This window comes from Mustela nigripes, chromosome 13, assembly GCF_022355385.1.
Source record: "Mustela nigripes isolate SB6536 chromosome 13, MUSNIG.SB6536, whole genome shotgun sequence".
In the NCBI taxonomy this organism is placed as follows: domain Eukaryota; kingdom Metazoa; phylum Chordata; class Mammalia; order Carnivora; family Mustelidae; genus Mustela; species Mustela nigripes.
In genome coordinates, this window is record NC_081569.1 from 128,328,340 (window position 1) to 128,355,964 (window position 27,625).

Here is a 27,625-nt window from a genome sequence, read left to right on the forward strand (position 1 = left end):
TTCCATTTTCCCTGCTTCTTGTTGGATCTGATGCTTTTCCTTGCTGCCTGCAATGCGGGTCTACTTATCTTGTCTCCTTCTGGGCTTTTCTGTCCCCTGCACCTGGGTTCCTCCCACCCTCAAGGCTTGGAGCAGGCTGGTGCTTTCCGGTGATGCCCCTGTGGAGAGCCCCAGCCAGCCAACACTTTCACAGAAAGCAGTGGCCATAGCCCTTGAGCCCCCATATCTGTACTCCCAGCTCCAATGTGGTGTTTCTACAGGAATGTAATCTTCAACTCAGTCTTAGGATCCATCGTTTGTCCTCCTCCACCATCCCTCTTAAGCTTCTGCTTGATTTCCCCTCTCTGTGCTTCCTATTTCATTCTCCTTAGTACCTAATTTAGCCAACCAGCTAATTACTTTACTAATGAAACAACTCTTTAGTGAGTATAGTGGGAAGCCTGGGGGCCCCTGGGATACACTGGTGAATGAGGTGGACTTGGTCCCTGTCCTCCCAGACCGGCCCAGCATTCGAGCCTGTACCATAATGGAGGGTGATAGTGCTGAGAGCAATGGCAGCACTGGGGATGGGCCTTGTCACATTTGTGTTTCTCCAAGTGCCTCACGAGGGCTTTGCATAAGCTGAAGGGATGATCAGGAATTGGGCCAAGCTTTCTTCTGTCTCCTCAACACTCTAACGTACTCATTAGCCAGTGCATCAGGAAAGCTATACTCGGGCTCCAGAAGCAGTGTTGGAACACAGACAGCTGTGAGAAGTGCTTGTAACCGAGGTTTTCTTCTCTGTCCTTTCTTTGTCTAGTGCCAAACATCAGCCTGGATGTGCTGCAGCCCACTTTTCCTGAGATCTTGCTGGAGTCCCACATGGTGATGATCCGGGTACTGTGGGCCCCTCGCATTTGAAGGCTTCTCTGTGAGCTCCGACCATCCACAAATTTGCATCACAGATCAGGAGCCATGGTGTAGATGCACTGTCTCCTGGTGGGGGACTTTGAAAGGGTCTTCGCTTCTGCTTTACTTGGTCCTTGAAGGCATTTCCCTTATCGCAGAATGATGACAGTGATGGTGATGACGGTGATGGCGACAGACTCCAGTGCACACTTACGTAGCTCTAAGCACAGTGCCGCACCAACTTATTCAGCAGTTATCACAGTCGTATGGGCTGGTTGTCCCCACTTTAAAGATGAGGGAATTGAGACACAGATTGGTTAAAGAACTTGTCCAGGGTCACAGAACTAAACGGAAGAGGTGGACCAGGCTTCAGAGCCAGGCCAGCAGCTTTCAGAGTCCACGCTGGTTACCGCCACCCCTGCTGATTCTAAGTGATCCTCCAATCTCTTCAACGGCAGAGCCCACGAAAACCAGAGTGCTCTTGGTTGAAGATCTTGAGACATTGATAGCTCCTTCCATCATAGGAAATTAGAATGAATTAGCATGAATACTGATCTGAGCATGTTGTTGATCTACAGCATAAAGTGCCCACCACGAGCCCACTCGTGTTCCCAGACACGGGGAACTGTTAGGGGGCATGGTTGAGTCTACCGCAGATTTCGTAACACTCGTTGTTACTCCCCATCACGAGTGTGAGACAGCCGTCCTAGCCTGAAAGGTGTAAGAACAATTGAGAGAGGAGATGCTTAAGTTGAGAAAGTTCTACGCAGTAGCTCACTTCACCCCTGGGCAGCAGAGAAAGCCTGCTGCAGTGCTGATGTGTGGGGGATGCCTTTGCTCTGGTTTGTGGAAAGCCAGCATCCCGCAGCAACGGTGTGTAGGAATCGCTGTATCTTGAGCCAGGTACGTGATGATCGCTGCACCCACGGGGGCGCAGAGACGTGTAGTGCTCGTTGTTTGTCCCCTGCTGAGCCGCTGTCAAATGGACTTTCCTGGAAGTGATTATGTAAGCAGTCCTCAGTAAATACAGTTGACTTACTTCACCAGATTCGATCAGAGAATTCAAATTTTGTCATTTCTGCACATTGGGAGGTGATGACTTGACATTAAGTGATCTCTGGGTCACTTCTTCTCTGACTCCCTGCTTGTAACTGTCACTGTGGCCTGATGACATAGCTCTTTTGAATACGTACGTGCCTGTCAGCTAAAACATCATTCTGTGTCTGGGTAGAATTTTAAGATGAAGTCTAAATAGTCTCGTTTCTTCTTTCATTGTCTAAGAGGTAGAGCCAAAGAATAAAGGGGGACCAGGGAACTTTCTTATTCAGCCAATATAGAGTCAGGGTGGGGAGGGTGATCAAAATAGTCCAAATGAGAGAAACCGCACAGGAGAGGGCTTCTCTGCCTGCTAAGTGGAGGGTCTGAGTTCCGTGCAGAGAAGGCTGCCTTTCCTGCTGAGGTCAGCTGGGATGAGCCCACTCTAGATTTTAAGCATAGGGAAGGATGTATAAATGCTTAGGCCTGTAAAGGTTGTAGGTTTTTCCTTCCCTCCATTTCTTGGATTAGTAAAGGAACTGGATTTCCGAGGCTAACACAGTGAATAGATTTTCTGTGGCTGGTTAGAGCTCTGGCTGGAGTCCTGGAGTCTGGGACCCAACTGCAATGGTTCGAAGGAATGGATTTCCCTTAGCAGCTCCTCTGGGGCCCGGGATGATTCATTCTTCATTCTGAGTCCTTCCGTGGAGAAACCCTGACCTAACTCATAACACCTCACTCCTGCTCTCAGGAAGTGGCTTCTCCGTCTGTTCTGATAATGAGGCTGGCACCAGGCCTGGTGCTTACTGTCCAGGGTCCTGATCTTTTCCTTCTTGTTTTGGAAAAACCCTGATTGTGGTATGTAGAGACAGGCTGTTGGACAGTCTTGGCTGCTGGATTAAAGGTGCTGGATCTGGGTCCTCCAGGCTAAAGTGTTCACTCTGAATGGGGGTAGTATCACTCCCAGAGTAAAATGTATTCTCGGACGGCAAAAAACCCTTAACTTTCTAGTGTATGAAGCACAGGTAGTCATCCAGTATGTAAACACATTTAGAGTATAGCTGTGGTATTAAAGTGTCATGGGAGGCATTTAGGAAAAAAATGTCTAAAAAGCCCCAGGAGGGGCAAGAATGAAAAAAAAAAGTTGACAAACACTAGACTAAAGTAACTTTTTCCAAGTTCAGGAACTCATCGGACTGTCTGGTTTTGTATTTGAAATTGGCCTCCAGAGGAAACAAGTAAGCCAGCCTGATTTTGTATTTCGCACTAGCCTTCTAGACACCTTCTACTTGGTCCGGAAGATGGATATATGTTTTGTGCTCACAGGAAACAAGTCCTTTTTTCTCTCAAGTAGAGTGGGTCTGAATGGACTGTGTTTGGTGGCAGTGGAAGCTTGTGTGTTGGCAGAAGTAAGGCAGTCATAAGCAGGTGAACAGTGACTGAGAACACCAGATTCTTCCCCTGCAAGGGAGGGAGACAGGGGAGGTTTCTCTTGACAGTTGGTTATCTATCAGAGATGCCCATTCCCCACATTTCTGTCAGCTCTCTAGATCTCTCTGCCTTGACTAACTTCTTCTCTGCCCTTTTCCTGCAGGGGAACAATGGCCTCAAACCCAAGGACAATGAGTTCACATCCAAACCCTGGCACTGGCCTATCAACTATCAGGTAGGGCTCAAGGCTAGAGCTGCTCCCAGGAAATGGAGCCAAAATAGAGACCATTGAGACTTGGTGAGGGTGGGGTGGACGACTGGGCAAGGCCTTACCTGGCATGAGGTGGCCGAAGACGGGGCTCTGTTTTCTGTCCTGATTCTGAGCTGGCCTTCCCAAAGAGCTCACATAGAATCGGCACTCCCGGAGCCTCCTGCCCAGGCTCCCTTCCTGTGGAAGGTAGCTGGTCCTCCTTCCCGCCGGAGCACGTGTGGCAGGGTGCACCGGGTCCGGGATCAGCAGGGTGTCTTCCGCTCCGCAGGGCCTGCGCTTCTCAGGGATCAACGACACAGACTTCCGCGTGTATCTGCTCGGCAACCCGGTGAGTGCCCCGCGCGCTCCCTGCGTGGGCCCTCAGCCTGGGTCCGCGGCAGGCTGCGGCTCTCCTCTCACCCGCCCGTTCTCCTTCCCGTGCAGGTGGTCTGGTGGCTCAATCTGTTGAGCATTGTCCTCTACATCCTCTTGGGGAGCATCATTGCTGTCGCCGTGCAGAGAGGGGCACACCTGCCTGCGGAGGTGGAAGGTCGGTCCCTGGGGTCTTCCTCCCCGGACCTAGCACCTGGCCGGAGCCTGCTCTGCCGAAGGGCCATTCTGCCTTCACCACCCCACCGCTTCCCTTGTCCTTTGCTTTTTAGAGCTCAGTCACCAAATACCCAGTACTGTGTTACACTCCATCCTCTCAGCAGCCCTGTAGAATAGAACATTCTTAACCCCATTTTATGGCTTAGGACGCAAAGGCACAAAGAGAAGGGACTTATCCCAGGACATATACTAGTAAGTGTAGAGCTAAGGTTCAGGCCCAAGTGGTCTGACTTTAGAGCCCTCACTTCGGAACTCTATGCTCTGTATAGAGCTGCCCACCTTTTCTTCTCTGTTGCTCTCTGTTCTGTGGCCCTGTCCTCTAGTGGGGTAGGGACCACAGCCCCTGAGACTTTCCCACAGGCTCTTTTTACCCTATGCAGCTCCCGTGTGAACAGCCATGGCCCTAGACCCCCTCTGTCCCATCCATAATCATCTCTGACTTCACCGCTGCCCTGTCCGCCCCTGCAAAGATCCTTGCAGCAGCAGAGATGTGGGAGATGGCAGTGGGCTGGGGGCGGCTGTCTGTGGGCCATGCAGCATCTTGGCTTCTTTGGAGGCTGGGCTGTCTCCTGCTGCTGTTTGGTGCATCTGTGTGGGTGCTGAGGCCTCTCCAAGCAGGCGGTGAGCAAGGCTCTCGAGGGCCAGCTGCTCCTCTGGTCCAGCTGCTGTGGGCTCGCTTAGCAGCTTGCTTAGTGCTCCAAATGAGGGAGGCAGGCCTGGTAAGGGCTTGTGGCCTAATCCAGTCCCCTTGCAAGGAAGGGGCAGAGCTGGACGAGAGCAGGGGTCTCTGCCTTCTCCCTGGCTGCTGACCAAGCTGTGCTGCTTGGGGTCCAGGGCTGTCCCAGGTCCTGCTGCAAGGAGGTGGTCAGCTCCTGCTCGGCTGGATGCTCCATTACTTCCCGTTCTTCCTGATGGGCCGGATCCTCTACTTCCACCACTACTTCCCAGCCATGCTCTTCTCCAGCATGTTGACAGGTCAGCACCGCCTACCTGGCCTTGGGGGAGGAGGGCCGGGGAGCAGCACCGAGGGGGAGTCTCCCTGCTTCCTGACCTAGATGGCTGCTCTCTGCTGCTTCCCGGGAAGCCATCCTCTGACAGCGTGGGGCTAGGCCTGGCTCTCTTCTTTCTCCCAGGGATCCTGTGGGATACTATCCTGCAGCTCTGTGCCTGGAGTCTGGCCTCCCCTTTCCTGGCCAGGGGCATGTATGCGGCAGGACTCCTGAGCCTGCTTCTGGGAACTGCCTACAGGTGAGTAGCCCCTGCCCCTTGTATTGCTGCCCCCCTGTTCCCTGCCCACAACTCTGATACCTTTGGTGCACTTTAGAGTCCTCCGAGATGCTCTTAAAGCAGGGTGGTGCCAGGGCCCCATCTCTGGAGACTCTGATTCAAGTGAGCCAGATTTCAGGGCTCCCCAGGTGACCCCAATGTGGAGCCAGATAGGAGAAAGTTGGGGCTGTGTGTTCTTTCTTTTTGTTAGGGGGCCCAGCTTTTGTACCATCCCAGCTGCCTTTCTTTAGTCGCCTCAGCTTCCCGCCCGACAGCCCTGGCGGGGGTGGGTGAGGCAGAGGGTGAGGGAAGGGTGTGGGGCGTACCTCAGAATAACTGCCAGGAGGGTGTTGCTTGGCCTCACTGCCCCAGCTCTGGGCCAGTCTCAGATCCCCTGTGAAAGTCACTGGCCTTAAGGGGCCTGGGAGGCAGCATTAAAGTGTGAACAGGAAATGGTGGGCCTGTGATCTGAGGGCACATGCTCATTTTAACAAGTACTCTGAGCCAAACAGCCATGGCCAGACCCGACCAGACCCCGGGACTGGTCTCTCCCCTGGGCCTCCTGGGAGGAGCCCTTTCCTTCTTTGTCATTAAGCCAGCATCTACTAAGCCCTCGGACTACGGTGTGCCTACATGTTGAACTCAGACATGGTGATGAGGAGTAGGTTCTGTAGGTGGAGACGAGCTGATAAGCTCCAGCAGGGGCTGCTGAATTTCAAAGATCGGTGGGGCCCTTGCCTCTCCCGGGACACTGGGTACCAATGGCCTCCCTCTGGATTCTGTCTCACAGCTTCTACCTCTTCCACCCTCTGGCTTACGGGATGGTCGGTCCCCTAGCCCAGGACCCCCGAAGTCCCATGGCAGGACTAAGATGGCTTGAATCATGGGACTTCTGAGGCTACTGCTACACCAGCCTGAGTCCAGGAACTTTCTGGGGACAGCCAGCTGTGCAGCCAGTCCCTGGACCTTCCCAGCTGTGGGCAAAGCTGCCCGAGGAGCCTGAGGAATTCTGCTGCCTGCCAGGATCCAGCTCTGGGAGCATACCTGGAATTTAACCCCACACTAGGGAGAGCCGCAGCGCTGTCTGCAGAGATCCCGCTGCTGGGATCCCGTAGCTGGGAATGGCTCAGCAACACAGGCCATCTCTCAGGCCCGTTTCCCCAAGTGTGCAACATAAGGAAGGATGAGTGTGTGAGAGCGTGGGGGTGAGTGTGTCGGAGTGGGAGGGTTCATTTGTCCATATACCTGTGGAATACAGACCGTGACTGTGGACAGCTGAGTGTCATAAACTGTAAGAAATAGTCCAGGGCTATAGTAGTATTTTCTGGTATTTCTTTCACACTGGATTTAGTTTGAAAAAAAGAGCCACCCCAAATTCTCTGACCTCCAAGAAGGCTGAGCTCACTGGGCCCACTTGGGGATATCACCAAGGACAGACAGATGGGGCTGTCAAAGCCGTGCTGCCTTCTCCCCACAAACAAACAGAACTGAGCGCCCCTGAGCTGGAGGGCAGGCCTCCCAGCTGCTTCCTGGGGGAACTGCCGGCAACTCCCTGGGGCAGCAGGTGCCTGCACTTCCTGCCTGCAGTGTGCACAGAGGACCGGGCTCTGGATGACTGGTGGGAGGAACGGCGTCCTATCCTTGGCTGCTCTGTGTTCCCAGGCCCTGTGTGCCGGAGGTGGTTCCTGCTGTCCGTCCTTCTCCCTCCGCATCCAGCCTGGCTACAGGGTGGTGCAGATGCGTTCTCCCCATGGTGGGGAGAACCTCTGGGGCCCCTGAGCAGCCGAGGCTGGTGGGCAGCAAGGCAGGGATCTGTGGTGCCACGCTGGGGTCCCAGTGGGCTGCCGCAGCCCATCGGGGTTGCTGCTCCTGTCACTCATGAGATGTTCCCCACGTCTCTGTCTTCCCTGCTGCCCTGGATATGTTTCATTTCCCTCTCTCTGTCACCGTTTCACCGATCTCTTTCTCCCAAAGACCCAGAGCACCTAGAAATGCAGCAAAGCTTCTACTTTCTACCACTTAAAGGCCCAAGCAAGAAGCTCAGAGCTGTTCCTTTCACTTCCTCCCCAAATGGAAGAAATTAAGAAAGCCCTTGGGTCAGAACTGCACCAGGCCCAGGCCCATGCTTCAGCCACCTCCCTCCCGCCGGTGCGTGACAGAGTATTTTGTCTCAGAGGACTGTGATGCTTCCCGGTTTAATGATGAGGCTCTGCCACACTTCATCCTCCCTCCTCTGTACCCCCACCGATTCTGACAGGGTCAGAGCTCTTTAGAGCATCTTCCGGAGGCGGTTGCCACGGAGACTGGAAATTGGGCCCAGGGACAGGCTGTGCTACCTACTGGGCATGGGGAGGGACGCTTCTGGCCATCCTGAGCCGTTCCGACTGGCCATCATTAATGTTAATAGAGGAAATGCAGCAATGTCAAAAACAAGGCAGGTTTGTTAATTAGATCTGGGGTGCGATGACCTCCCTCTCCCAGGGCTGCAGCCCTTTTGACTTCCCCTGGCAGGAAGTGCTGCCTGTGTGCTGAGTCTGGGCTGTGGGCTTAATTGTGTTTCTGGAAGGGGGAGGAGAGCAGGGATGAAGAACCTCTGCTCACCCCTTCCGCCGCATCGCACCACTGTCTCTCCTGCCCTGGGTGGAGCTGGTGTCTCCTGAGCTGGGCGGGGCAGCCATCTGGGTGGGCTCTCCTGGAGGGAGAAAGTGGGAGTCTGTCCTTGCCCCTCAGCCAAGAACTGTGGCCCCACGACAACTGGGAGGGGACCGAGGTCCCCTTGTACCTTCTTGTTTCCTACTAGGAGCTGGTTGGAAGGGAGGAACTCCGAGGAACCAGAGAGGCAGCCACTCTGAGTGAGGGCGGGGAAGGAGAAAGCTTCCTGCCCATGGCTCCCTCCTAGTTTGGCCACACTGGGGACAAGGGGCTCCTCTGTCTCCTCTCCTGCTTTCCAGGGATGAGAGAATTGTTGGCTTACTCCCTCCTCTTCCTCTTAGCCCAGCCTGGCAGACATTCTCTGTGGACAAGGCCGTCTGGGCTGGTGCAGCTTCCGTGCTCAGGTTCGGTTGGTGGTAGACACTGGGGACAGGCGATCAAGGTGGGGCTCCGAATGTGGGCTCTGGGGCCCAGGAATTCATGGAAATGTGACGTGCCCTACAGACTAGCTGGTGGAGGAAGAAGATGTTTGTTAGCGCAAACTCCAGCCAGCTTTTTGAGCCACAATTTTATATATTTTTTAAAAAGTTTCCACAGATAATCAGAGGCCATTTACTTTTGTAATAAATAGCTCTTATTTTGAATGCCATGGTGTTCTTGTCCTTAATTGAATCTGACTTTCCTTCGGGTTCCCAGAGAGAAGACAGGAATGTTTTGAGTGCAGGAACCATTCCACCGTGTCTGTGTCCGAGGCCCTGGCTGGGCAGGTGAGCCTCGTTACCCCAGGGGACATTTGGGCCCTTCCGCCTACAAGGTTGCTTGAGTAATGTTGGTTGTTCTTTTAATTTATTTTAACTTACTCCAAAATAAGTAGGAAGCTGGACCTTACTTTTTCTCTTATAACTGGCCATGTAGTAGGGCAAGGAGCACGAGAGAGTAACAGTTGTCCACTCCTGAGGCAGCTGTATGGCCCAGCATTGTAGCAGCTTCCACTGTGCTCACCAGAGACCCCATCCCACCAGGGGTCTTCTGTTGTGAGGAGTGACGCTAAGGGTCCAAAAGATGTGAGATGTGTTGGCAGTAGACAGGGGGAGGAGAGGAGTAGCCTCTCTGGGAAGTGGGGGCGGCCTGACTCCCCCGCCCTCTGGGGACCAGAGTGGCTGGAGGGGGTGGGGAGGGGCTCATGCAGATCTTCAGAGCATGGAAAACACCAAGTCTGGGCGGGTTAGAAAAGGACCAAACATGTCTCGGCTGGCACAGCTTACTTTCCCAAGCCCGATGGCTCTGTGTCACCGGATCCTCATGAAGGCACAGCGAGGTCAGTGCTGGTTGATTAATCTCTCAGTGCTGAGAGGTTATTATTTGCCTGAACATCTGCCTGAATTCCACACTCAGTCAACAGCGGGGCCAGAACTGAGCACCAAGTCGGCCTTTTCTGTTGCTCCAGCTTCATCCTGGGGCTAGAAGCCCCTTCCCAGAACAACCTGGAAAGCCTAGATCCCTTGGGGAGAAGGCCTGGACGCAGCTCAGTGTCCAGATTTAGCATGTTCCTTTGTACATGCTGCTTAGTGCATCCACAGCTGACCCGGGGGCCGGTGTTCGCTGCTGGACCCAGCCCAGTCGTCTCTCAGGAAAAAGAGCCCTGAGAGGTGGCACTTGCCAGTTTCCGTGGTGTAAATACTCCCACCATGGCCCATTTCAGGCTACCATCCTGATGTCACTGTGTGAGATTTTGGAAAGCTAGCTGTGTACAGCTGGCTCTCTGAGGCCACCAAAGAGCCAGCTCCGGACACCACTGACCCAGACCCAGGGCCCTTGGCTGGTTCTCAACTGTGGACACAGCTCTTGCTCATAGTCCACCAGAATGGAGGAGGCAGTGGAACACAGGGGCATGGAGAATGGGCTGGAATCAGACTTGAGGGCAAATCCCGGCCCCGCCGTGTACATCCGTGGGATCTGGGACACGTGACCACACCCCCGGGCTTCTGTTTCCTCCATGTAACCAGAGGACAACAAATGGTACCTCCTCGATAGTGGTCTGGTGAGGATGAAGAGTGAATGATGTAAAGACCCTTGCAAAGAGTTGGGACCAGATGGCCCAGTGGACGCTGGCTCTGTTCCTGTCGCCAGCTCCACATCAGCAAGCATTGGCTCTAGAACAGCACTCCCCTTGCCTCCACTAGAACCTGCTACCAGGTCATGGGCAGATGCCAGGCAACCATAGGAGCTCTTGTGACTTCTTCAGCCCTCCGACACGGACTCAGACCCTCTGTCTCCTGGTTGGAACACCCTCCCTCCCCCCGGCCCTACTCAGGCCCAGCCAGGTTCTCAGGTCCTTTTTCCAGGGAAGCAGAGATGACAGCGCCCTGAGCCCCCTCCTCCTGCCTTGAGACAGAGTGAGTGCTGCCTCCACCACTTACCAGCTAAAGCCATTAGTTGCCATTACCTTATCAGACCCAGACCCTGTCCAAAGGGGAAAGGAGGCAAGAAGGTCCCCAGTGTAGACTCTTGCCAGGAAGTGCACACTGAGTGGGGTGGGAGGCCTTAGATAAGCCAGGTGACTTGCACAAGGCACAGGGCATCTGGGCACTGAAAGGTGGAAGTCACCAGAGACCTATGTGGCCTTACCCCCAAGACCTGCTGACCTGGCTGCAGGTCATGGATACTGAATGAGAAATCCAGCCCCCTAGTAATCTAGCTTTCCTCTCGCTTTTGCCTCCAGTCCCTCTGTGCTCTTACTCGGGGATCTTGGACTCTTTTGGACAAAAGCCAGGTTGCCTTACCCTTGCTCTCCTGCTCAGCGCAGAGACCCCAGAGGTGTGTGGGGAGATGGGGAAGAAAGGAATAAGGTATATTCCAAATTCCTGGGCATGGAGCCTCAGCCTGTTCATGACCCCTGGCCCGAATACCATCTTGTATCCATGAGCCAAAGGAGGTGGGCTGAAAGGCTCCTTGAGTCCCCACTACCCGACCCCCTTACTGAGGACACTGAAAGAGAGAAGCAAGGAGGCTGAGAGGAGCTCAGAGACTGGAAATAATGAGGGATAAATGGGGGTTTGGCTCTCCAAAGCCTGGGTGACTAGCCCTGGGCCGGTGGAACTTTCATGCTTGAAAGAAAAAGGCTTTGGGGCACCCGCGTGGCTTAGTCAGTTAAGCCTCCAACTTGGTTTTGGGCTCAGGTCATGATCTCAGGGTCCTGGTGTGGGGCTCCTTGCTCAGTGGGGAGCCTGTCTCTCTCCTGCTGCCCCTCCCCCACCCCCTTAAAAAAAAAAGAAAGAATCAAGCTTGGGCTTAACAGGTGGTCAGCTTCATACCCTGAATGACAAGCATGAGATTCTACTATCTGAACTTCAACTGAAAGAACAAAATAATACTTCTCTTAAAATTTTTAAAAGTCTATTGAAAATCGTGGAATAGTAGAATGCTGGAACTTAGCTCCCTGGATATCCAGGTACTGCAGTGGTCCCAGCTAGACCTGGCCCTGGCCAAGCAGAGCTGTGGCCAGACTGGAGCTCTCTCTAGAACCTGCAGGCCTGGGGTGCCTGAGTGGCTCAATGGGTTAAGCCTCTGCCTTCAGCTCAGGTCATGATCTCAGGGTCCTGGGATGGAGCCCTGCATCGGCCTCTATGCTCAGCATGGAGCCTGCTCCCCACCCCACCCCACCCCACCCCCACCCCCGCCTGCTTCTCTGCCTACTTGTGATCTCTGTCAAATAAATAAATAATCTTTAAAAAAAAAAAAAAAAAAAAAAAGAACCCCAGGCCTGACTGGAAATGGGGGCGGTCCTGGCCCTGGCCCTAAGATGTGAGAGCCCTGGGGTGCAGGGACAGGGGTTGGGGGTTGAGGTGGGGGATGCTTCGGTCCGACCCAGAGTCGGGCAGAGGGCCTCTCCAGCCTCAACCTGGTCACACAGGCAGGTGCTCGGCATCCCCGGCCCCACGTGGGGCAGAAGGAAGGAGAACCTGTGCCAAGGGGGTGGCGAACTCTAATGCCTCCAGGTAGCACCTGAGGAAAGCTTGCGGAGAGGTGGCACGCACAGAGACCTACCTAACGCGGTCAAGTTCAGCTAGTGCCCTAACCAGCAAGTGGTGGAATCATCACCAGTTTCCGGATGAAAAACTGAGGCCCAGAGAGGCTCGACGATTTCTGTGAAGCTCTGAAGCCCAGGCGTTTCCCGGGCCACCAGGTCGTCCCTGGCCACAGCCGGTTGCCCAGAGATGAGCGCCTTGACGGACGGAGAGGGGCGGGGGCCGCGGTTGCTTTAAAGCGCCCGGGCCGGGCGGCGCGGGGCGGGGCGCTGTCGGAACCGCGGGGCGCAGGGCGCAGCGGCCAGAGCGGGGTCCCCGGAAGCGCCAGCCGGGCGGGCACGGCGGGGCGCCGCCACCTGGAGCGGGGAGGGAGCGGTGGTAGGTCCCCGCCCGGCGGGGGGTGGGGGGGCGCCGTACGGGGGTGCAGAGTGGCCCGCGTCGCCGCGGAGATGGCGCGGCACGTGCGGTGACGGTGCCCGCGCCCCGAGGGTCCCAGCCTCGCGTCCCGCGTCCCCGGGCGACCATGGAGCGCCCGGAGCCCGAGCTGATCCGGCAGAGCTGGCGGGCGGTGAGCCGCAGCCCGCTGGAGCACGGCACCGTACTGTTCGCCAGGTGAGGGCTCCGCGAACGCCCCGGGGGTGCGGGTGGCGGGGTGCCTTGCCAGAAATGGATTCCCGGCGGCTGAACCGGAAGGGTCCGGAAGGGGAGGGAAGGTTGGCCCGCTGCCTTGGCGCCGGGGCCCTTCCAGATGTGCGCCAGAGGAGCGAGCGCAGCGACGGGTGGCGCAGCCCCTTCTGTGCTCCACACCTCCCCACCTCCCACCTCCAGCGGCGGACGCGCTTGCAGCGACTCTCCGGGGACGGGCGGGGGTCCTCCCCGGCGGATCTCCTTCCACTCCGGCCAGCAGGCGCTGCTCCCCGTGCTGCGCCCCTTCCCTGGCTCGGCTCCTTAGTGCTCAGTCCTTGGGTGGTGCCTGAAGTGTATCCTCCCTCCACGAGGGCTCATGCGGGGAGCCTGTGCTGGGGCTCCTGAAGGGAGGGCACGGTCCAGGCCCTAGGGGTGCACACTGCCAGCAGCCAGCAGAAGGGCAAACCTTTCCCAGGGAAGGACCGGGCTAGGACGGGAGAACCACCAGGGCAGGGATGATAAGACCCCCATGGCTCACCGCACAGGAGAGGGGTGCACAGACCCCAAGGGGAAGGGAGGTCAGTCTCCAGCCTTACCCGGAGAGTCTCAGCCATCTGCAGAGGCAATGGTCTGTCACCATGGTTTCTCAGGAGTTTGGATCCCAAAGCCAGCCCAGAACTCCTGAGGAGGGTTTTGCAAAACCTCCTCCCCAAGGGGGAATGCATTCGCAGGGCTGCGCAAAAGCCCAATAAACCCTCTCAGAAGGGACTGAGAGCTTCTGCTTGTGCCACGGTTTTCTCCGTGGGTTTAGGGACCCTCTGTGGTTCTGCTACTTCCAAGCTGTGTGATCACAGGAAGCTTACTTAAACTCTCTGGGCTTCTGTTTCCTCCTCTGTAAGACTGGGATAACAGTTATACCTACTGCTTAGGATTGTGAGGGATCCGCAAGTTAACCACATGTAACGTACTCAATGTCCAGTAAGTGTAAGGAGTTCTTAATAGTTTGTCATCACTGGCCCAAGCCCCTACAGACATGATGAGACTAGAAGGTTCTGACCAAGAGTGGAAGGGGGAGAGAGAGACGGAGACAGAGAAGGGAAGAGACAGAGAAGGGCTTTCCTATTTGAGGACTCCTTCCTCTCCCAGCCCTCTGAACTGTTTATAGAGGGGCTGCTGTATGCCGGGTCCTATGAGAGGCCTAGGGACTCATTGTTCTTTTCAGGGTGCCCCACGCGCCGGTGGGAGAGGTGGGAAAGGGGTGCCCGCAGAGCTGGCAACGGGGTCCGTGCCAGGTTGGAGGGTGTGTTCTGGCTTCCAGCTGAATCCCTGCCTCCCGACCCCCAGCCCGGCACCGCTGGGCCCCCAGGGCTCCTGGGACTGACGCCTGGCCTCCTCCCACAGGCTGTTTGACCTGGAGCCTGATCTGCTGCCACTCTTCCAGTATAACTGCCGCCAGTTCTCCAGCCCGGAGGACTGCCTGTCATCCCCCGAGTTCCTGGACCACATCAGGAAGGTGAGGCGGAGGTGGAGCAGCCTGGAGACCCGGGAGAAGGTCCTCCCAGGACAGAATGGGAGACTCGGGCTACGGGAGGTTACTTCTGGCTTGGCCAACTTGTCCCTGCTCCCCCCTTGCCCTCAGCGTTGGCACTGATCCACTAGGGGTTCCCTTAGAGGCTCATGACTCTCACAGTGCCTCAGTTTCTCCTCAGCCGGGGCAGACAGCACCGTCCCCACTGCCATGTAGCGGGCCCTGAGACCCTCAGAGGAGAGGAGCTGCCTTCACAGTATAACACTAGTAGTTTGGCCACATGTTGAGTGCCTACTCCATGTAGGCACAGATTGCCTTGCATTTCTTTTCTTTTCCTTCCTTCCTTCCTTCCTTCCTTTCTTCCTTCCTTCCTTTCCTCCTTCCCTTTCTTTCTTGTTAAGATTTTATCTTATTTTTTAAAGTTATCTGTACACCCAGCCTGCTGCTTGAACTTACAACCCCGAGATCAAGAGTCACATGCTCCACCAGTGAAGCCAGCCAGATGCCCCGTGGCCTTGCATTTCCAGATCCTGGCATACAAGGTCCTGGTGGACCTGTCCTACTCTAGGTTGGGACCCCCCAGGTTCTGGACTATGGTTGTGAGCAGGTGGGATTGCTCTGGCCTCTCCAGTTCACTGCTGCCTTGGCCTTGGCAGGTGATGCTCGTGATTGACACTGCAGTGACCAATGTAGAGGATCTGTCCTCGCTGGAGGACTACCTTGCCGGCCTGGGCAAGAAGCACCGTGCAGTGGGTGTGAAGCTCAGCTCCTTCTCGGTGGGTAGAGGCACTTCCTGACCCGAGGCCACCATGCTCCCAGTCCTCCCTGTCCATCTGTTCTTTCTCCCCATTTCCACACCCTCAGATGACTAGGGCTGGTGGGCTGCAACTGGTACTTCCGTGCTGTGTGACCCCTGGCACTGCCTTGACCTCTCTGAGCCTCCAATTTCTCTTTCCTGGTGTGGCTTTTCTTAGAACCATGGAAAGTTCAAGAGCCCCTGGGATTAGCCAGTCTGCTTGGTTTCCTATCGCTGTGTATAAAACCATCCCAAGCAAAGGATTGCTCCTTTCTCTGGGTTCAGTGGGGGCAGTGCTTTTGTTCCACATGGCGGGCCTGGAGGCTCTCACGTACTGCAGTCAGCTGGGCTGCTGCATCCATGATGGCCTGTCATCCTTCAGGATCTCTTTCCCTGCGGAGTCTCGTTACTCGGTGGCCTCTCTGAGCGTCCTTGCAGAGTGGCGGCTGGATTCCCAGAGGGCGGAGCCCCAGCGTGCCCGTCCTCTTCCAGCCCCTGCTTGCATCCCTCCTGGTGACGGCTCAGGGTGGAGCGACCCCGCTCAGCGGGCGTGAATCCTCGAGGTGTGGTTCACTGGAGGCTGCCGACGTGACAGTCTACCCCAGAGTCCCCTTCCCTCGCCAGATGGTCAGCACCCAGAGGAAGGGACAGAGTTAGTCTTGTCCTGTCTTGAGCACTGCCACAGTGCCTGGTCTTTAGTGGATCTTCTGGATCTTCAGTAAATATTTCAGTATGTCAGTAAATATTTGTGGACTAAGTAAACCGTATTTTGTTCTAACAATAACAAATGAGAGCCATTATTATTCTTGAAGGCCTACTGTGTACAGATGCTGTGCGAAGAGCTTTCTGTAGATGATCACATTTGCTTGTCCCAGCAATCCAATGAGCTGGAATTTTTACTTTCCCTGTTTAACTGAAGAAGCAACTGAGGCTCAGAGAGGTCACAAAATTTGCTCAAGGCCACACAGCTCATAAACAGTAGAATAAGCAAGGGAACCCTGGTCTGTCTAGTTGCAGAGTCTGGGCTCTTAATACCATGAGTGAGGCCTTGCAGAAGAGGAAATGGAGGCCTGGGGGCAATGACTTTGCTTTCTCTAGGCTGGGGGCTCCCAGGCAAGGCCTTGGCCCCAGTCATAGGGTGGTTTAAAGGCTGGGAATGGAGCAAAATACTTCAGTCACTACAAAGCCTCAGATTTAGGGGGAAAGGTGGGTCCCCTGTGGTACCCAAGGATTGGGGCAGAATCCTGCTTGGGAAGCATGGACCCCGTGCAGGAGACAAGAAGGGTCCGGGCCTCAGTTATCTCACCTGTGGAATGAAGCAATGCCTCCCCGCCTTCGGGAATGACAAGGTGCCTCTTGCCTCTGCAGACGGTGGGGGAGTCCCTGCTCTACATGTTGGAGAAGTGCCTGGGCCCCGCGTTCACACCAGCCATGCGGGCCGCCTGGAGCCAGCTCTACGGGGCCGTGGTGCAGGCCATGAGTCGAGGCTGGGACGGCGAATAAGAGGCGCGGCCCCTGGAGGGCTCCACCTGGCGGCTGCCCTCTGTCTGTGTCTGCCTGTTCCTCTGTGTCTGTGGTAGCCCAGGCTCCCTTAGCCCTCCCTGCATCTTGGTCCTTGTCCCCTTGGCTGTCCTGGGAGGTGACAGAGCAGGACTGGGTCTCTGTCCCCCTCACCTCCAACTGTAGATGGGGGTGGCTTTTCCTTCCACAAGGGGATTTCCCTGCACCCCTGGTGGCCTCTTCGTTGCCTGCCGTCTTTCCCTCTGGCATCCCCTTCTCCACTAGGAGAAGAGCAGTGTTCGGTCACGGACATGGCGTGCGGCTGGGAAGGCGGAGAGCTCTGATAGCTCGGGTGCTTGTCAGCCGCCCTCGTCTGGCGGGCCTAGGCCAAGCAGGGGAGTGGGGGGCAGAGCCTTCCATGCTTTTCTCTCCCAGGGGCCTTTGCCTTTCACAAGTAAAGAGGAGGGACTTTGTTAGCCTTTGTGGTAGAATCCCAAGGAGTGGGAGCAGGTAGCCAAGGGAACCACTGAGGACAGGAGAGCTGACCTCATCTGGGTCCCAGATGCCCCCTGCCAGGGTAGTATTTCTTTTGCTGTATCCTGTTCCCCCATTCAGGCTACTGCTGGGAGCTCCTTTAGTACCACGCTGCAGGAAGAGCTAGCCAGCCGGGGGAGGGGGGTGGATGGGAAGGGGGGAGTGCGAGGAAGGAGGGGTGATTTCATTTCAAAGAGCCAAAGAGACCTGAGTTCCAGGTGGCTCTTCCCCACCCCCTCCAGCAGGGCTGGGTCTTATCCCCGCCACGCCACGCACCCCCCCCTGCCTCCTTTCTGCTACTGCTCACGTGCACTGTGGGGCCACAGCTCCCCATGTTTAATACCTGCTGCGTGCCTAGGCTGCTGGACCAGAGAGAGGGTGGCCGGAGAGGCCCTCCGCCCTCACCCCAAGCTGTCTGCACTCTTACCTTCTGCTCTGTGTGCTGGTTGTGTAAGCTCATGAGGAATAAACCTGCTCTGTGTGCCTCTCTGACCTGCCGGGACTGGTCCTTTCTTGGTTGTTGATTTGTGGCCAGAGGAAGCTGCAGGGCGGGGGACCTAAGGACAAGGTAGGAGGATGGGGTGGGGAGGGCCGAGGCCAGGGTGGGTATAAGAGAAAGGAGAGGCATGGGGAAGGCCAGAAGCCGGTGGCAGAGATGGAGCTGGGAGTCTGTGATGGAAACTGGCTAGCCGGGCACTAAGCTCAATTCTTCTTCTGGGGCATGACGCCAGACAACATTTCCCAGCCTCCTTTGCAATTAGGTGGGGGCATGTGACGGAATTCTGACCAATGGAATGTGTGCACATGTGCACCCCCTCAAACCCCTGCATGCTCAGAGGAGTTCTGTGATCCCTCTGCCCAGCCTGATGAACGGCTTACAGTGACCTTGAGGGCCACGTGTGGAAGATGGCAGAGCCACAAGGTGGAAGGAGTCTGGGTTCCTGAAGTGCTGCTTGGAGGAGTGTACCCACTAATCAGAAGTACCTGGTAGGACCCAGGAGCTTCTCCATCCTGTGCAACGAAGACTCACCCATTTTGAATTTTATAGGAAAGAGACATAAACTTCTATTGTGTTTGTGCCATTATACATTTGGGGTTGTTTTGTTCCAACACACACCCACACTAATCCACTGAAGCAGATCGCTGGTCAGGAGTCTGGGAGCCCACCTCCTGGTGGACAAGGTCAGGCCAGGGAGAGGAGTGGGCCAGGTGCTGGGGAGCAGCAGAGGACCCCAAAGGTTCACAGGGTCTCCGAGGAAGTCTTGTAGACCTTCCCTGGTTGGGCAGGTGCCAATTCCAGAGTGGGCTTTTTAAAGGAGATTAAATGGGTTTACCTTTCCAGAGTTAAAGAGCGAGTACGAGCAAGTGTGTGTGTGTGTGTGTGTGTGTGTGTGTGTGTGGTCAGGAGGATCAGGCAGATGGAGGTAGAGACCCAGCCAGGACCTGGAGACGGGCAGCAGCATTTAGAGTGGGTCTCACGTGAACAGGCTGTGAATGGCTGGAGGGCCGCCCCTGGGCCCGCTGGTGTTGACCTAAGACTTTTCTCAGCCCAGACCAATTGTTGCTGGTGCCGCCAGGGCCTCGCTAGCTCCCAGCTGGAGCCTGGTTTTGGGTAAGCTCAGGTGACCGGGCCTGGCAGCCTGTGTAACGATGGACATGGGGCCTGGGACATGTTAGGAATGCTTTTCCCTGCTGTGGCACCACAACAATTTTCTCTGGGGAGAGAGGGCCTCCTCCACTGTGAGCCCTAGTAACATCGGACACTCGGGGGGCCACGCTGGGCCTGAAGCTCCTGAATATTTCCCTGGGGTGGCCTGGTTCCAAAAAAGCCCAATGGCCTTCTGTGCCCTGAAGCTTGGGCCATCCTAAGCTCGGGCTGTGTGTGTGTGCCTGTTTGTGTGCGAGTGTGTGTGTGCCTGTGGCGGGGTCTGCTTGCTTCTTCCTCCATTCCATCTCGGCTCTGATTTCTCTCCTGTGTACCTCTGCCTTCTGCCGGCCCCCATCTGCCATCTTCTGCAAGGGGCCACTCCTCCCTCAGCCCTTCCCTCGCCAGCTACCACCCTGCTTCTCTACTTCCTCTGGTAGCAGAACTCTTCCGAAGGGTCTTCCCTCGCCATTCTCCACATTCCATTGAGAGAGTGGGGACCGACTTCAACTAGGCTTTCATGCCCGCCCCCTTCTGTTCCACCAGGCTCCCCCAGGACCTCCGTCCTGCCCAGGTCAGAGCCTGAGTCCCTGTTCTCACCTTGCTCCTCTGATCAGCAGCTCTTGGAATAATTGATCACTCCTTCCTTGTAAACTTTTTCTTCTAGAAAAATGTCACATACACAAAACCCCGAGCCTAGTGAATCTCTGTGTGCCCTTCATCCAGCATGGATGTGAGCAACTCTAGACCCCCCCCCCCCCACCTTTATTCTGCAGAGAGGTTTTTAGGTTTTTTTTCAAGATTTTATTTATTTGACAGAGAGAGAGAAATCACAAGTAGGCAGAGAGGCAGGCATAGAGAGAGAGAGGGAAGCAGGCTCTCTGCTGAGCAGAGACCCCAATGTGGGGCTCGATCCCAGGACCCCAAGATCATGACCCAAGCCGAAGGCAGAGGCTTTAACCCACTGAGCCACCAGGCGCCCCTATTCTGCTGGAGAGTTTTAAAAGTGAATCTCAGACTTCGTGCTCTTTCTTCTGTAAAGTCTTCCACGGGAACATGTGGCTGATGATACCTTTTCCACCTTAATCTGCGCCATCAAAATACCTGCCAAGATGAGCAGTATCTCTTAGCATCACCTAATACCCGGGCTGGTTCCAGATTCCCCTGATTCCAGATTCCCCTGATATCTTTTGCAGGTGGTTTGGTCAGTCAAGGACCAAACATGGCCTCTGGTTGGGCCTCTTAAACTTCTCATCTCAGCCAGCCCCTGTCCCTTCTCCCTATGCCTTTGATCTGTGGGAGAAACCCGCTCACTTGTCCAGTGGCATCTCAGCGTTCTGAGTTGGCTGGTGCTTTCTTGGGGGTGTCTTTGAACTTACTCCTCTGTGCCCTGTAGTCACGGACATGTGTGGTCAGGACTGGGTGCTCCCTGCTTCCTTTCTGAGTCCTTTTCTTCCCCTTGGATTCCAGATGCCAGGGTCTCCCAGTTTTCCTCCTTCATCAAGGCCCATTCTGCTCCCTGAAGACCCCCCCCCCTCATCTGCCCTGGACCCCCCTGGCCTCCAGCTCGGGTCCCAGACGGTTCCATGCTTTAAACTCCCTGGACGGATGCTGACGACTCCGGTCACATCTCCAGCCTAACGCCCCCCACTCCAGACCCGTATCCAGCCCCTGCCCAATGTCCCTACTACGCATTTCAAGCATGACACCACCAAAGTAGAGCCTGGTATGTTCCCTGACTGTCAGGCTCCTTCCAGCATCCTGTGTCTTGGTAAACCCGTTTATCCAGCCATTCAGGCAAAAGAACTGGGAGGCCCTCCACACTTCCTTGCTTTCTCTCAGAGCCCACATCTAATCTGTCCACAAGTCCTCAGACCTGATCCGAGCTTCTCCCTCTTCCCCCTTATTCCTTGCCCCAGTCTTGTCGGAGCTACCACCATGTCTCTCTGGAGGCCTCCTGCAGAGCCCCAGTGGGGTTTTGTCCTCCACGTTGTCTCCACCAAGAGGCTGCAGTGATCACCTCGGAGCCTAAGGTGACCACATCTCTTACCCACTTGGAATCCTCCAGTAGCCTCCACGTCGCTGGAGTAAAGCCCAGGGTCCTGCTACCCTCCCAGACGGCCTCCCCCTGCTGCGTATTTATTTCCTCCGGATCCGCCCCCCACCCCCTCCATGCAGCCCCCACGCCCCGACGTCTCACCTCCAGAGCCTCCCCATGTGCAGCCACTCCCCACCCTTCCTCAAAGCACTTGACCCTGCTGACATCCATCATGTACATGGCTTATTGCATTTATAATCTTGCAACCCAAATGGGAAGGTTGCTGTGCAAGCCACGTGGGGCTCTGTGTTCAGAGGGGAGAGGAGCAGCGAGTCTTTAGGACTTGATGAGGACATGGTGGCCTCAAGTGGTCCTTGAGGCCCTGTGTGTGTCCCTCCGGCTCAAACAATGGTTCTTGTTACAAAGTAAGATGATGATAATGGAAGTCGTGCGGGTGCTAGGGATTAATCGCTTCGAAGACAGGAGACAAATGCTCGGGCCTGTGGATGGCCTACCCACACTGGACATCTGAGCTCCCTGGAGGCCTTCCCAGACGGTGGCTTTGTCTTTAGAGACGCTGCCGGCCCGCACGCTGCAAGGAAGACACAGCGGGAGGGCCGGGACCAGCTTCCCCTCTCTCTTGTCCACAAGAGCCTTGCCCTCTCTACCCTCCTGGACACTAGAGGCAGCTGGGGGTGCCTGGGCCCCACCCCAGAAACTTTAGGTTGTTCGGGGATGGGGCGTGGACACTGGGATCGTTTAAACTCTCCCGGGAGATTCCCACTTGCAGCCAGGGTGGAGAATGGCAGCATCTGCGGCTGGAGATCTGCAGGACTGTCAGGGCCCAGGGCCCATCCGATGTTTAGAAAGCAGCCCTGCTGAGAAAACCGTGCACTGCCTTCCTGTAAGCCAGCTCCCCCGGCTCCCCTGGGGCCTGCTCCAGAGCTGACTCAGGAACCCGGCTGTGGCCAGCTCGAAATGTCCTCGGGACAGACCTGAGCTCCCCCCAGCACTACAGAATTAGGTGGTGGGGAGCCAGCCCTGGAGGAAGCCGCCCCAAAGTTTGGCCTCTAGGCAGACGGTCCCAGAGCCCAGTGGCCTCCTGTAGCCCACAGCCCGGTTTGCAGTCAGGGGCTCCAGTGCCCCGGTGGGCACAGCCCTGTCTGGTGGCAGTCCTGGACCTCCCTACCACCAGGCCTCCCTCCTGGCCTCCCTCTCGGCCTGTGCCACCGTCCCATTCCCAGCCCCGCTCTGTCAGTCTTCTAGGTCTCCAGTCCTGCTGGCCTGCTGATACAGACCGACCAACCCCTACCCTCCCTTTAGGACTTGACATGGCTGGAGCGATAGCCAACCCTTTGCAGCTTGTCTATCTGTCTGTCTTACCCTGAGCAAAGTCCCCTGAAATGTCCACTGAACCAAGGAATGGCCCAGAGCTGTGATCTGGGGGACCCTGGAGGCTGTCGAGGAGAGCCTGAGAGACAGCTGTTACGACAAGGCTTTGAAAACCCCAGGAAAAGGTTCCTGGTCCTACAGCTGCCATCAGCCCACCCCGAGACCGTCCTGTTGTCCCAGGGAAAGGTGAGGAAGGCCGCCTCCCCCCTGAAGCCCCGTTCCCTCTGTCCCCCCAACTGAGTCTGTTCCACTCAGTCACACGGCAGAGTAGCTGTCGTTCTACCCCTGTTCTCGGGACCAGCCTAGGGTCACGGAGCTGGCTGCAGGAAGGCCAGAACTTTGGTCTCCTAGACCAGGACAGGCGCCAACTTCCCCCCACCTCACGCCAGCAGGGAATCTCCCCCCAACTTCAGGTACAACAGCAGATCTAACTAGCCTTTGCCAGACAGCGTCTCTTACCCCATTCTGGCCTGACAGCCCCACGTGCCTCCCTAAGGCCCAGCCTCTCTCCATTACCCCCTGTCCTTGTGCTGCTGCGTGGCCGGTGCAGACCACTTTTTCTGGGGGTCTCCCCTTGAGATCTTCATTTTTCAAGTCCAGCAGCTAGTCTAGCCAGTGGCCCACCCTGGGGGGCCAGCACTCACCCTGGGGCTTGTGCTGCCTAGCTGCTCGGCGGCTTCACGGGTAGCCCTCGGACTAGGAAGTCCTCTGCTCCTGCCCAGGGGGCTCTGAGCGCACCCGCAGCAGAATGAGTGGGGTAGATTCCCCCCATCTCTCTGCAGACCAGGCAGCGCTTGTCGGGCCTTCCTCTGTAAGCACAGGGGCCTGGGAAGGCCTTGGGGACCGAAGGCATGAAGCAAGGGAGGACGCCCCAGCCTGGCAACCTCAGGGAGGCTCATCCCTTAGTAGCTCTGGCTCCTTCCAGATGCAGAGGCACAGGCCAGCAGAGGTTGGGAGGACTTGTTTATTCAAGGCACAGTCATAGCATTAGTAACAAGAAGGTTCGGCATTCTGGCACATTCCTTTAGTGATGGTGGCCAAGGGAAGCCCACACCCCACACATGGGGCCCCGGAGGATGCAATGCTGCTGATAGGCACTTTGCTTCCAGAAGCATCTCAGGAAGAGACAGGCAGGCATGAAGCTTACTCTTGGCCCAGTGGGGCACTTCTTAGAGGCTCTAGGCAATCCTGGGTTCCCTCAGAGGCAGCCCCCTCCAGAAAGAATCAAGTCTGAGAGGTGGTGCTTCTCTGGAAGGTTGGGGAAGGACAGCTGGGAAGAGGGCTGGGGGTGGGGTCAGACGGTGGTGGGTGGAGGCCAGTGGGCTGAGAGGGCAGGCCGGAGGGGAGGCGCCTGGAGGGGGCGGAGCCTGGAGGGGGCCTGGGTGTGGTGCAAAAGGAGCCAAAGCATGGCCACCGGCCTTCGGCCTTGGCAGTGACCTCAGAGACTGAGCAGCGGCGGGGAGGGGGCCTGCCAGTTGCCCTGGGTCTCCAGAAAGAGTTGAGAAGTGAAAGGATTCTGGAAGTTTCCCAACATTTCTACCATCTTTTCTCAGAACCAACCGCACTTGGCTCAGATGCGGAGGGGCAGTTCCCCACTGTGTTGCCGTGTCATCGGCTGGGCTGGGACCCTTTCCATACGCAGCATCCAGAGGCTGCCAGGTGGGCAGGGGTCAGAGAGAGGAGGGACAGTGGCAGAAGCGGCAGGAATAGTCCAGTAGGGACTGTGGGGATGGGGGGCAGGTGCCAGCAAGGAGTGCCCAGGGAAGGAGAGCCTGTAGGCGAGCCACACGCACACCAAATATATCTTCTGGGGGGTGGGGAGGGCCTGGAGCCGGCCACCCCCTCATGAAATGGGCAGATCTCCTGGTTGGGGCCGGAACTACTGCTCTGGAAGGGACCCTGCCCTTCGTTGGCTGGTGAAATGCTAGGAGAAGGGGGCCCTGAGGGGCCTCGGTTCATGACTGGACTGGCTGGGTATAATTTCCTCCTTATTCCTAGCAGGGCAGGAGTGGGAGAGACTGTGACTTCCCAGCTGACTCAAGCTTTCTGGAAAGATCCCTTACGCCAAGGTCTGGGCCAAGCCCTGGGAGTGTGGCAGCGTTTGCCTCTCGGGAGCTATTTCTCGAAGTGAAGCCTGGAGTGTCTGCAGCTGAGGTGTGGGCACGGGCGGAGCGGGGGTGAACCCCAGGTGGTCTGGGTTCAGGGGCACCCATGTGCCTGGGACCTGGTGGGTTGGGCTCAGGTGAGGTGAGCCTGGCTTTCGGCAGAGTGGCTGCAGGGACCCACACCCTTGCGGGAGGGAGCTCAGAAGAGCCCTAGAGCACGCAGACCCCTTTCGACTTGGCTCCTTCTGGTCCCCTGAGGCCTCAGCCAGCCCTTGTCTTCGTCCTCCCCTGCTGTGCTGCGGGGTGGTCCTGATGGGGGCCTGTCCTCAGAGGCAGAGGTCTGCGTGCCACTGGCTCTGGCAAAGGGGCTGGGTGTCCCCAGCATGGTTCCTACTCAGGAGTCGGTCCCTCCAGGTCTTGCGTGGTGGCGGCCCTGGGAAGGCAGCTTTACTCCCCCAGAAAAGGCTTCTCCGTGGAGGACACAGCCCCCACCCCCAGCCCGTTCCTGGCAGTGTGTCTGTAGTGCCTGGGTCAGGACCATTCTGGAGGCCGCTCCAGTGGTCGTCGGTCCAGGATGCAGGTGGCCCCGAGAGAGGAAAGGTCCCGCTCGGGAGGCCAGGGAACGGCCTGTGCCTGCAGCCTGAAGCACGGGATTCTTAGCCTGAGCGGCTGCCCACCATGGCTACGCTGGGGGTCAAGGTACTCGGGTGGGTGTGAGGCAGGAGCAACTTTCAGTGGCCACATCCTTGACCTTGAGGGTCCTCTCATTAAGGCCTGGGGGTTGGGGAGCTGTATCTGGTTTCCTATCACCCAGCGTCCGGGGAGAAGACCCCGCTCCATGAACTCTGCCTCTGGCCCTCCCGCCTTGTAGTAACCAGCCAAGGTTGCCTTCATCAAAATGCACACAGGTCCCGTTTAATGAGCCCCGAGGGACAATGTCGCAGCTGCCCTCGCAAGAATAGGAAGGAGGAAGGTCTGTACCCTGCTGCTCCCGGGGATGGCCGCCGAGGGGCGGAGGACCAGGAAGGGTCTCAGCTGGCCCTAGCTCTGGGTGATCCCCGTGACGGGGCTGTTCTGGATGAAGGCCCGAGCACACCTGTGCGTCCTCAGGCCGCAGGGGAGGGATCAGAGCAGGGCTGGGGTCGAGGTGGGAGCTGCCCTGGGAGTTCCTCAGCAGGGCAGCTGGTTAAAGGTTGGCAGAGGCCCTGGAGAGTCTTCCGCGGGCGTCTTTCTGCCTCCTCCTTTACGCACACTTCCACTCTGACCCCGGGAGGGCCTCTCAGCCTGCAGTCTCTGTGCTCAGGGCTTTAGCCACCTTTCCCGAGATGCGGTGCCCACCTGTAGCCTTCATCCCACCCCCGGCTCCCTCTGCACTGCCCAGCACCTCCCATTCGAGCTGCTCAGCAGGTCCGGGCCTCCGTGAGGCCAACAGCCGGGGCAAAGGTGTCTCCGTTGAAGCCTCCACAAAGTCTGCAGGAGGTAGTGGGGAGGGCCGGGTGGCCCTCCTGCCTCCCCCTGCTGGGCCCTTCCCTGGCCGCCGCTCCCGTGGAGTTGCCAGGTGGAAGCCTCCGGTCCTGGTCAGTGATACTGGCTCTGGCCCTCCAGTTCCAGCCCTTCCTGGAACTGGGCGGAGCCCAGCTCCTGTGCAAAGCCCCTCACACCATTCTCCTCTTCGTCCTCCTCCTGCTGTCTGTTCATGGTGCCATAGGTGTGCCGAGCTGGGGAGGAGGCAGGGGACAGGTTCATCTCCGGCTCCTGCAGCACAGTGGCCACGTACATCTGCTTGGGACAGAGGGGAGACAGGGGTGAGGCCGCACCTGGGGCCGGGCCCTGGGCACACCCTCACACTCATGCCCTGCCCCCCAAGCCTCTGCCCCTCTTGAGGCATGAATCCTTCCTTCGCCCGCAGCAGCCCGAGGTCTGGCCGTTCGGCCTGCCGAGTGCTCTCGATCATTCAAAGGGTAACTCCGACTCCAAGGGTGAGTCAGTGCAGGCCTCCTAGCCCCTAGCGCCCTGCTCCTTCAACAAGGTTCTGATCATTCTGGCTTCCAGGTCAGGCTGAAGCTGGGGGCAGATGATGCAAGCCTCCCCGATCTGGGGTCTGGAGAGACCCTCATCCCTGAGCTAGTGCTTTTCTTAGTACAGCCTAACAAGTGCAGCCACACCTCCCCTGGGGTGTGTCATTGGCTGGCCGAGGTCTTGGCCATGGGACCTGTCAAATCCAGGAATGGTCCCGGAATGCCTGGAAGAGCAGCGGAATAGAAAAACAGGAAGTACTAGGGACAGAGTTCTTTGTTCTCCTTCCAACGGCTTTTACACCAACTCCTTATTTTGAAAACGGGATTATGGGATAGAATTAACTCTTTCCTGTAGGAATTCATGTCAGTGAGACCAGAGCAGAGTCCTGGTTGATGAGGGAACACTTTTCTTCCAGAAGAATCTAGATATTTGCAGCATTCCAAAGTTACGCCCCATATAAACCTTCTGGTTGTAAACCTAAGGGACAAAATGGTAACTGAACAACAGAGGGGCCGCTGTCATCCCGCTCATCTGGGAGTCACCAGCATCCTTTGTGGGGAAAAAAGGGGAGAGTCTGTGTCTCCTGGTGTAGGCACAGCACTGCCTGCCATGTGTTTTAGCCCCTAGGGCTAAATCAGAATCTTGCCAGACTTTGGACTGAACTTCTAGTTTTCAGGGAATACACAGGGTAGTGGAACCTGCTGCCAGACATCACGAAGAAATAGCCAGAAAAACCCAGAAGGTGGGGACTTCTGCAGGACCACTGGCTGGGTCTCTCTGACAGGCAATAAACACACGCAGGGACCAGATGCATCCAGCACAGAGCCCAGACTGGATCTTGGTCTGGATATGCTTGGTGAAAGATATTTCTGGAACACTTAGGGTGACTCGAGTATGGGCTGCGTATTTGAAGACATAGAAACTTATGTGTGTGGAAAGATAGAGATTGTTAACTAAAAATGCAGATTATGAAATGGTATGAACAGTATCATTTCATTTTAGCAAAAATTATATATATATACCCGAGAGAACTGACAGTAAGTTATCAATAGTCATCTCTGGGTGGTGGAATTATGAACTTTTTATTTTCTTGGTTTTGCTTCTCTGTTTTTTTCCCCATAATTATCTGCAGTGTTCAGATAGGACTGTGGTTGTCATGAAAGATTAAGAAAATCAATTCCAGTGATTTTCTTTTTTTTTTTTTTTAAAGCTCAAGCTTCAGAATTCAACTTCAAACTTTGTACTGCCACTGCCTTTCTCAGTAATGCTCTGGGGTCTCAAT

General features: G+C 56.4%; 3 protein-coding genes across 7 annotated transcripts in view; 2 read left to right on the plus strand and 1 right to left on the minus strand.

Annotated features, from left to right (window-relative positions):
* Positions 1–8,775, plus strand: part of POMT2 (protein O-mannosyltransferase 2) — a 43,031-nt gene extending 34,256 nt beyond the window's left edge. The window contains exons 15-21 of the mRNA XM_059373647.1: positions 800–876; positions 3,518–3,589; positions 3,894–3,953; positions 4,049–4,154; positions 5,048–5,188; positions 5,347–5,461; positions 6,270–8,775. Coding sequence (XP_059229630.1) covers positions 800–876; positions 3,518–3,589; positions 3,894–3,953; positions 4,049–4,154; positions 5,048–5,188; positions 5,347–5,461; positions 6,270–6,375 — 677 coding nt within the window. The 3' untranslated portion in view covers positions 6,376–8,775. The remainder of the gene's footprint in view (positions 1–799; positions 877–3,517; positions 3,590–3,893; positions 3,954–4,048; positions 4,155–5,047; positions 5,189–5,346; positions 5,462–6,269) is intronic.
* A 3,716-nt stretch (positions 8,776–12,491) lies between these two features.
* NGB (neuroglobin) lies at positions 12,492–17,636 on the plus strand. The gene is made up of 4 exons (XM_059373659.1): positions 12,492–12,771; positions 14,188–14,299; positions 14,971–15,090; positions 16,479–17,636. The coding sequence occupies exons 1-4, from the start codon at positions 12,683–12,685 to the stop codon at positions 16,611–16,613; spliced, it is 456 nt and encodes a 151-aa protein (XP_059229642.1). The 5' UTR covers positions 12,492–12,682; the 3' UTR covers positions 16,614–17,636.
* A 5,538-nt stretch (positions 17,637–23,174) lies between these two features.
* Positions 23,175–27,625, minus strand: part of TMEM63C (transmembrane protein 63C) — a 128,812-nt gene continuing 124,361 nt past the window's right edge. For 4 of the 5 annotated variants that reach the window (XM_059373648.1, XM_059373649.1, XM_059373650.1 and 1 more), the window contains exon 25: positions 23,175–26,106. In XM_059373648.1, the coding sequence (XP_059229631.1) occupies positions 25,903–26,106 (204 nt within the window). In that variant the 3' untranslated portion in view covers positions 23,175–25,902. The remainder of the gene's footprint in view (positions 26,107–27,625) is intronic. The other variant, XM_059373653.1, reaches the window with a different exon arrangement.